The 9,405-nt window shown below is 37.0% G+C and overlaps 2 protein-coding genes across 3 annotated transcripts; both read right to left on the bottom strand.

Moving 5' to 3' along the window:
* Nucleotides 1–297: 297 nt before the first annotated feature.
* LOC128213034 (uncharacterized) lies at nt 298–3,023 on the bottom strand. Its single transcript, XM_052918515.1, has 3 exons — nt 2,607–3,023; nt 2,271–2,398; nt 298–1,707 (listed from the first exon to the last, which is right to left on the bottom strand). Exons 1-3 carry the CDS (start codon nt 3,010–3,012, stop codon nt 478–480), a joined length of 1,764 nt encoding a protein of 587 aa, XP_052774475.1. The 5' UTR covers nt 3,013–3,023; the 3' UTR covers nt 298–477.
* A 1,421-nt stretch (nt 3,024–4,444) lies between these two features.
* On the bottom strand, nt 4,445–7,376 carry LOC128214469 (uncharacterized). Of its 2 annotated transcripts, none has more exons than XM_052920960.1 (4): nt 7,362–7,376; nt 6,690–6,863; nt 6,349–6,449; nt 4,445–5,817 (listed from the first exon to the last, which is right to left on the bottom strand). In XM_052920960.1, the coding sequence occupies exons 2-4, from the start codon at nt 6,859–6,861 to the stop codon at nt 4,756–4,758; spliced, it is 1,335 nt and encodes a 444-aa protein (XP_052776920.1). In that variant the 5' UTR covers nt 6,862–6,863; nt 7,362–7,376; the 3' UTR covers nt 4,445–4,755. The 2 variants fall into 2 exon arrangements, with proteins under 2 accessions (XP_052776920.1, XP_052776919.1); XM_052920959.1 differs by lacking the exon at nt 7,362–7,376 and adding an exon at nt 7,296–7,358.
* Nucleotides 7,377–9,405: the final 2,029 nt, after the last annotated feature.

Genomic DNA, 9,405 nt, shown 5'->3' with positions numbered 1-9,405 from the left:
AATGTGTCCCAATCACTTCATATTTTGAGTATTTGCCTAGCAATGTGTCATATTTTAGTTCATTCCTTGCCATTAAAACAGCGGTGAAAAGAAGGGGGTTGTTCTCTTTGACGAGAAATCGTGCATTCTCTTAGTCACCTAACGTCATTTTTATCATTTTTAAACACTTAAAAGAGTACCCTTCGGACAAAAGGTTGATGCGTGTTCTGCTATGTTCGGAAGTTCCTCATCGTCTTCTAGGAGAAGTACGTTAGGAATGCAATAACCAACTTGCAGTAAATAACACAAACATAAAAATAAAAATTAAATACATGTTATTTATTTTACACAAGAAGGTTTCATAACTAAATGATCATATAACCAAGGACCTAAATTGGTTGCAAACGGAAACGCGTTTGTGATTGACGAAGTTACAATCACGTTCATTCATACCGAGCGCTTTTAAAAGTAAAAGTAACGTTTACATGTAATATCATATCATTGTTGTTCCCCTGCAAGGACGGTTTGTACATTTACACGTTCACCCCCCCCGTCTTCCGATCCCAACGCATCTGTAGCGGACATGATGTTACTTTGCTCGTGATAACTTGGTATTCTCGTGTTTCCACATATTACATCTAACTTTTCTTTGACCTGCCAAGTGCACCCATTCAGAACATCATCCAGTAAAGTTGAGCTTTCGTCAGCATGTGGCCCTTGCTTCGATTGCTCAGTTGTATTGTCCCTACCCGCTTTGATTGTTTCGTCGATACCTTTTTCGTCAGCATGTGGCCCTTGCTTCGATTGCTCAGTTGTATTGTCCCTACCCGCTTTGATCGTTTCGTCGATACCTTTTTCGTCAGCATGTGGACCTTGCTTCGATTGCTCAGTTGTATTGTCCCTACCCGCTTTGATCGTTTCGTCGATACCTTTTTCGTCAGCATGTTGCCCTTGCTTCCATTGCTCAGTTGTACTGTCACTGCCCGCTTCGGTCTTGTCGTCGAGACCCATTTCCTTACTATGTGCTTGCCTAGTTTCCATTTTCCCTATTTCAGGATAACGGACAGGATCGGCCTGCAAGTTGGGGTTGAACGCGTTGATCGTTAGGTTAATATCAGTTAATGTTTTCATGTCTGGATTCAGTAAAAATAACCGATTTTGTATCAATTTCTCGAAAGAGCACAGACTAAAATGCGAAAGTATCAGTTTTTCTTTGTCTCCCTCTACCGGCCCTTTGACTTCGGAACACACAATGTTAGTTGCTAAAGAAGCCGGTATTATAAGCAATTTGTAGGCATGTTTTGATTTTTTCACATCCTTGACCCAGCCAATTATCAGATCTTGTTCCACAATTTCCTTGATTCTGACTGTTCCATTGAAGGCTGCCTTGATTAGTGCAACGCTATTTGCATCATCTGTTACAATACGTTCAGGAGGAATGGCGTCGAAAACTACCAAACGCGGTAATCGCGATGTTTTGAGAAATTCCTCCAGTTTGAGTTTCCTTGTCGGCAAAACTGCGGTGAAAAGAAGAGGATTGTTCTCTTTAACGAGAAATTTGTCATTCTGTTCATCACTTAACATCATTTTTATCATTTTATCGTCACGGCGAACGTCAATAACGCTTAAACGAGTGCCCTTCGGACGAAAGGTTGATGCGTCTTCTGTTACGTTCGGGAGTTCCGCATCGTCTTCTAGGAGAAGCACGTTAGGAATGCAGTCACACACCTACAGCAAATAACCCACTATAATTTTCAAATATAACATACGTGCTATTTATTTAACACAATATCGTTTTATAACTGCAAAAATATAACGAATGTACTCATACACCCTATGTCCTATCCTATGAAAAGTGATAGGAATGTTAATATCACCAAGGGCCTAATCCCGGGGGTGGTATACAATATACAACTTAAGTCAAGTCATACACCATTGACTGAATTCAAGGTATTGGTCCGTTATTTATATCGAGCAATCCGATTAGCTACATCGTTCTAAGATTCAATTAAGGCTGTTATTGAATACTACCCCTGGTTGCAAATACAAACCCGAATTATCCAATGACTCGAAAAACAACTTTGGACATTGGGTGATGGCGCGGTGATGGTGCGGTTACAGCCTAAACGTTAATGGTCGTATCCCGACGAGAGAGTATAAACAGGACACCCGCAGTTAGTGATTGGCTAAGTAACAATCTGGTGCATTCATATTCGCTTTAGAAAGAAACGTTTATATGAAATGTCATGATTCTACTTAATGTAGAGCTCTATCCGGGTTCAAATAGTTACCTCGGATATTGAAGAGTAAGATTGCCGTCTGAACGACCTGTTTATTGGTGTCACATTACAAGGGAAGTCAACTGGAAACAGGAAGCTTCGGCCATGTAATGTATTTCGCAACACCTCGACTGATGGATCTAAAATACAAAATTATTATCATTTTAAATAAGGAACATGCATGGTGTCGCAAAAATATAACAATTGATATGTGTACATTATTTTAACCTAGTATACATTTGCCAGGTATATTAACCATCCATTTATCGGTTATTTATGCTTCCCGTAAGAGCACAAAAATACTCATTTTAATAGCAAATCATATTATACAAAATTAATGGTACTCACCCTTTGAGTCTTCATTTTTCGTTACATCCAATACTTCTATTTTTGCAAATTTTAGCTTTCTCGGATGCCGTGACTCAAGAAACACTGTGAACTTTTTTGATTTCGATGTTTCTGTTTTCAGAGTAACCACATTAGGGAATTTGCTTTTCTCATTGTGGAGAAATGATGCAAGTTTTTTTTTCATGCTATGCATTTCAAAAATAACTACTAGTATTTCAAAATAATGTTCTGTTCTCTTTAACGTTGTTTCGAAAGTTTGATTCACTATTACATCCAAATATGCTTGAGATACGAATATGATTTTTGCCAATAATATATTTTCTGAAACTATCATATGACTTAATGATCTTAAGTTATGTAATACAATACAATAGCTGTGTCCGTGCAAAGTGATAATTATCAACATCTTGAGTTTAAAGTCTGTAATCGCGATATTTTCTTCCTGTTTATCGTTTATTTTACTTCATATATATAACCGCTGCGAAACTTGTGACCATAGCCTTAATGCATGTAGTATAAAAGTTTCCTTGTTCATTTTAAGAATAATAGACAATCGTTGTTGACCTAAGTTCGTTTAAACAATGTTATGAATATGGAACCTTCAATAGCACAATGACAGCAGTGAAATACGTGCAAATTGTTGCGGAGCTGCTTTTCTATTTCAGTATGTGTTTACTTCAACATTATACATCTTTGACCACTTAAACATGACATGTATGTGCTAATCTATATGCTACCAGGGAAACTCGATTGGCACAACCACCGGGAGAACCCACAAGTGTTACCTGTTATTCAGCTTTTTTTTAATACCGACATTATAGATGGAGACATCGTCGCGAGTCAAAATACATTAACAACGGAATTGAACAATTCGTGACAAATAATTATGAGATGTCCAAGGTCACAGTGTTATCTAATATATTTTTTATATAGCGTTGAGCATTCAGATATACAATATTAGAACGGTTCTAATACAGTTCGAAAGGGTAAATAACTAAAATTACTTAAACCGGGTGAAGGAGCTTAACAAGAAATAATCTTCCCCGTGATAGCCGATTTGCAATCGTGATTCTGCGACGCATCTGTCAATTCTGTGACTTGGACTATTTCAACTTTGAAATATGATGCTTACGACACAATAAAATCTTAAGCAGCTGCTTCCTGATACGGTATATGCTACGTGATAGTTACTTCCCGAGTAATTGAAGTTATACAAAACGAGCCCAAAGCGGAAGTTTGGTATGACCGTAATAACCGGTGGGGGAAGTTATTGTTGTGTATCCTATTTTGAGGTTTATCGCGCAATCAGAATAAACGCATATTTCAATTGCGTTGTAAACTTGTAATTTAACCGCACATATATTATTACAAGGTATATACGATAACTGACAAGTTATCAAAATAATTAACCCATTAAGGAAGACATGGTACAAATTTGGGGTATCATATCCAAAAAACATCAGTGGCGGAAGGGGTCGGAGATGATTATGAGTTCGGCGTAGCTGTGTAAGATTGATTGTGACCCACATAATAAACACATAGAGTGTTGTTTTCTGTTTTCATAGTACAGTGTCTAAACCAAGATCAAATAAAACGTTTGATTGGTTCATATTTAAAGCGGTGAACCACAAAGGGGTGTGCCTTGAACATACAATTTAGTTTAAACCAAGTGAGTAATACTGAGTATGTGTTTTTAGTAAACTTTGGTACCAAACACTGGAATTATTTCTTTCCATTTCAAAAACAAAATGGCATAGACGAAATAAGGCTACTCTTTTGAAAGCCATTAGGAACATATCGGTCTGTTTGGTTGCGCAAGATTGAAAAACAACAAAAACTTATTCACCAGCTCTGATTGCAAACTACGTTATCATCAACATCTATCACAAAACACGGTCAGCGCAATGCATCGCACTGTATAATGAAACTGAATATATCATTTATAATTACACTTCATATGATCATTGTTCAACAAGCAGTACATTTCAGAAACCAAATTATTATATATAGTAATGTACGCGAAAATCAGAATAAGTGTTATTATGAGATACACATATGAATACATTAAATGTCAAGCAAATATAACATACGGCATAGGTATATATTTACATATAATTCGTGATGACAATTGTTGACGTGAAACAAAGCTTTAACAGTTTTCATACTCAAGCGTTTCTTCTGAGCAGCGCTTTGGTGGTATACTGTATGTTTCATACGCCGAACAATCAGTTGAAACGACAGATTTGATTGGTTTGCTCACCGTGATATTCACGTAAGGAGATTCTAGCTCGAATGTTTCTTTTTCACCGTACAAAGGATTTCCTCTGTGAGGCAAGCTTTGTTTTAATGTATCAACGTTTTTCCGAGAAACAGTTGCATACGTGTGCTGCAGGTTGTCAATTGTTTCACTTTCGTTTCTATACGTTTGCCGGGTCAAGTCCTTGCACTCCGCTGGGCTTTCCTCTGTATCTGATGAGCCACTGGCTATACATCCAATCGCATAACCATTTGAGGTAGCTCGCGTTTCCGGTAAAGCTGATTTGCGTTCTGGCTCACCAATGGGATGTTTCATATCGTCATCTTTGTCTTGCAAAACAGTAACGGTTATGCTTGATTCGGTTGTATCGTCAACGTTGACGAGATACAACTTCGAAGATACTACGTTCTCGAAATAGCAGTTCTGAAATTGTTTGCCAATATGATCTTCCTTTTCTTCTGATGTGTCGAAAATTATTTCTTTCACAAGTATGCGATGTGCAAGAGAATCTGGGATAAGAGAAATTGAAAAAATATCCCTTCTCTGATGTTCCCAAGCAACAAAGACGTCACGCTCTTCTATACCAATAATTCTAATCTCACATGAAAAAAGCCGCCGAAACTCTTCATATTTGTCATGAGAAGCGACGTCAATAAAAGCGATTTCGTCAAACGAAACGTCTGCTGGAAGTGATTTACAGGATGCCAGAAAATCTTTGATTGAAATCGGCTGAACAGGAACAAGCGAGGAGAAGAAAAGAGGAGTTTTCTCCTTAACAACATAAGTATTATCGCTTTCATCAGTTAGCCACATTTCCATGTCTGTCTGATTCCGGACAAACTCGGTGCGTTTGAATTCCGTTGTCTTCGGCATGAAATAAGACATATCTCCGTCTGTGTTCAGTAGCTCGGCATCATCCTCCAGATATATTTCCCTAACTTTGTCATGCTTGATCTGAATGAAAACAAAATCATTGCACAAACGTAGCTAAGGTGACCCCAATCGTGTCATGATACAAAATGCATAAATTAATACTAATCTCTGATAATATGAAAACTACAGAGTTAAGCTTCATAGCCAACAAATGTAACTATGTAACTCATAACTAATAGTATCAGCTACAATACATATGTTAACACGGTTGCCAACACTTCTCTTGTTGATTGTCAATTTGACTTTTAATTCCCATGATGAGAAATCGTGAGGGTAAAAGAAGTCTTCTGTTATATGTGTCCGACTCCCACCAAAGGAATGTGGGTTCGATCCCCAGCAGGCGTTTATTCTTGTGACATCTTCAGATGGACACCAGTAATGGTTTCTATTTAGGAAACGGACTCAAGCGGGATAAGCTTGTCACAATCGAGCGAACATGAGTAGTATCAACTAAACTATTACTTGATGGGTTTGCAGTTCAGAATACATTTGTATTTGATCTTTTCATCATGCATGTATACAAGCTTTGCGAAATGTAAACCATTCACTTACCTCTGTTATGCACGAATACTGCTTTCTTTTCTCAACGATTAGACCGTGATATTCCAGCGGAAAGAAAAAGTCGTTTTGAGTATACGTTGATTGCTTATCATCTGCAAAATAACTGTATTTTATCGTTGTGCAGATATTTAGCTGTCTTCAGCAAATTCCTTAATGACTACACTATGAAAAGGTCACATGAGCTTGTTGTGGTGGATTTACACGAATTTTATGCCTGTTTCAAAAACGCTTTTACCAGTTTTAAGAGCATTGCCATAATAAGATGTATCGTATGCATATATCACAAACACAGTTAAGCAACATTATTCTTAATGTAAAGTTTTTGAACGTACCATTGCTGCGGTGAATGGCTCTTGCACGCACAAGCCTCAGCCGTTTGGTGCTCCTTGACTTGAGAAGCAGTTGTTTCTCTGCCTCACCCGCATGCTGCTTTGTCACGATGCATGGAAATGTTACGCGACCATCTCGTAGGAGGGAATACAGGGGACGGTATTGCTGCTCCATGCCTTAAAAATACCCAAACTAACCGCTCATGTGAATACTTGGAGTTAACAAACAGGTATCTATTATGAAAAAAAAACTAATGCGTTATCATTAGACTTTCGGCATACAGGCATCCATGATAAAATCATACGATATTCCAATTATAGTGATGTTGAATCTTAATGTAAACATTCCACACTCCGTCTATAAGGGTTTTTACTAAATGTTTTCATTTATATCATTTTGATGGTGTATTTTTGTATCAGATGTCCCATATAAAAACATCGTGGTAATGTGATACGCAAAAACACAGCTGCAATAGACAGCTTCATTATCATCGCTAAAGTTATAGTGGGTAAAATTTAACATTTTCCGAATATTCTAACAATAGATAAATGTCACAAGATCAATTTATACATCATATACATATTCGTCATTATTCCAAAATATATTACTTTAGTATATCTTATATAAGATTGTAAAGAGGTCACATGATTTCTTTTAAAAATATACCGCTTTACATGATAGAAAATGAAGTGCTATGCACTTAAATATGAATCTGTTGAAATATCAACGTGAATGGATATATATGATATATGAGCCGCGTCGCGGGATTTTGGCCCTTCGGACATATTTTTGCTATTACAATGTTTTAAGGTATTTGAATGCCATGTAATTTCAGAAAGATATTCTGAAAATTTCATGTTGATATCACGTAAATTGCGTAAGTTCAGTGTTTACAAGTGAGATCATGTATTGCGCATTTTGAATACTAAATTTGACGTCATTCAAATGACGTCGTAATGAAAGTGCATTATTCAAATGTCGTGCAAAAATAATGTATCAATATTACAACTAGCTTATAATTATTTTCTTATCACAGAATCTTTAAGGAACATAAATTAAGATAAAAATAATGAATCATTTTTGTATGTTTAATACATTTGGCCGTTTTAAACACAGACTATCAATCCAGTAAAAATATGTCGGGACGAAATCCATGGTTGCTATGGAAACATGAGTAAATCAATGGTCATAAATTATCGAGAAAATGATTCACCAATGACAAACCTTAAAAAGAAAGAAGTCAGGAAGAAATTGATTTACATAGAAAAATCATTATTTTGGGCATTTTTTATTAATGATTATTTCATTTGTAATAATTATGTCCGAAGGCCCAAAATCGCGCGATACGGCTCATATGTACGGACGCAAAATATTTGACCCTTAATATGATCTGATATATCAGCACAAACTGCTATAGTGACATCATTTTACGCGATCATATTTCAATTACTTGTTAAATAACAGGTAAACTTGTAAGGCCAAAATAAGATAAATAGTAACATTAAGAAATATCAAGTAAGGTTGTGTACACTTATGATATTACTACCCTCCCTTCGTTCGTTTTAAACGAGGTAGGGTAGGTGTATGACGTCATTTAAAGGGATTCCTCTTGAAACTTGATCCGTTAATGCAGCAAAGTGTCTATAGTACCGTTGGGATGCTCTCATTTTGTGTTTTCGATGCGAAAGTGTGAAAATGCGACAATGCGCCAAATGGCGTGGCTAAAGTGTCGGTGCTCAAATTGAAAAAAAAATGGCGCGGATAATATTCGACAATTCAAAAATAAGCCAAGTAGCGGGATGAAGGTAGGTAAATGAGCCAAATAGTCTGGCAAAATGCACCGCATTATGGCCCCGGCACTTGGCGTATTATCATATTTTAATAAATAGCATGTTTTCAAAGTGGCAATTGATAATTTTCTAATTTAAAAACTTGTTCAATACAACACTTTCAAAGCCTTAACAGCCATCCAATGTACCAAGCATCATGTACGAAAAAGTATTAAACCTTAAGCGACGGCGGCTTCCACTCGCGGCGGAAGGAACTGCCTAGAAACGAGCTAAGCTCTATTTCAACGTGTCTGAACAGATGCCATCCCAGAAACCTAGAGCCCCGAGCTCTAGCGCAAACGACACGATATATCTAGGCATTACTAACCAAAGGTAACACTTCTGTTTACATTGAAATTAAAAAGCAACGAGTTACGAAAATTTGAATGTCATACTTAGAAACTAACTTTCCTTGAAATTTGCCCACTGCAAATTAAACAGTGTAGAACATGCATGTACATATACAGTCGAGTAAAATACACTGATCTTTGAGACTCGTCAACGAGAATCAAATATGAAAAAAGATGGCTAGCCGAAAGTGCTGGGCAAAAAGTTTGCATAGCTTGTATTGACGCGCTCTTGTCCAGAACCTGAAACTGAACGAGGAAGATTTCATCGTCGTATCTGCCTACCGGTTTGGTAAAAGACAATTTAATCAAGTTTGTAGACAACATCATGGGCTAGTTTTTGCTTATGTCATCCATCAATGTTATAATCATGAAAAACGAATATAGGTTGAAAGGGTCAACTACGAGCAGAACTACAGACTACACCAAATAAATATTTTTAATTCAGGAAGCCCGGAAAGGCCTCCGTCGAGCATTTAAAGAAAGTAGGTTTTAATGTAATTTTAACCTGTTTCAGCACCTAATTCCGGTCCAGCGGGGGC

This window comes from Mya arenaria, chromosome 13, assembly GCF_026914265.1.
Source record: "Mya arenaria isolate MELC-2E11 chromosome 13, ASM2691426v1".
Classification (NCBI taxonomy): domain Eukaryota; kingdom Metazoa; phylum Mollusca; class Bivalvia; order Myida; family Myidae; genus Mya; species Mya arenaria.
The sequence above is the reverse complement of the archived record's forward strand: the minus strand, read 5'-3'. Positions and strand labels throughout refer to the sequence as shown.

What these genes read in the sequence shown, in the direction of transcription:
- LOC128213034 (XM_052918515.1), bottom strand. Translation starts at nt 3,012, where the DNA reads ATGTTGATAATTATCACTTTGCACGGACACAGCTATTGTATTGTATTA. An exon ending in GAAAAATGAAGACTCAAAGG is followed by an intron (nt 2,399 to 2,606) that starts GTGAGTACCATT and finishes TTTGTATTTTAG; the next exon opens with ATCCATCAGTCGAGGTGTTG. An exon ending in CTTACTCTTCAATATCCGAG is followed by an intron (nt 1,708 to 2,270) that starts GTAACTATTTGA and finishes TATTTGCTGTAG; the next exon opens with GTGTGTGACTGCATTCCTAA.
- LOC128214469 (XM_052920960.1), bottom strand. Translation starts at nt 6,861, where the DNA reads ATGGAGCAGCAATACCGTCCCCTGTATTCCCTCCTACGAGATGGTCGC. An exon ending in AGCCATTCACCGCAGCAATG is followed by an intron (nt 6,450 to 6,689) that starts GTACGTTCAAAA and finishes GTTATTTTGCAG; the next exon opens with ATGATAAGCAATCAACGTAT. An exon ending in AGTATTCGTGCATAACAGAG is followed by an intron (nt 5,818 to 6,348) that starts GTAAGTGAATGG and finishes GTTTTCATTCAG; the next exon opens with ATCAAGCATGACAAAGTTAG.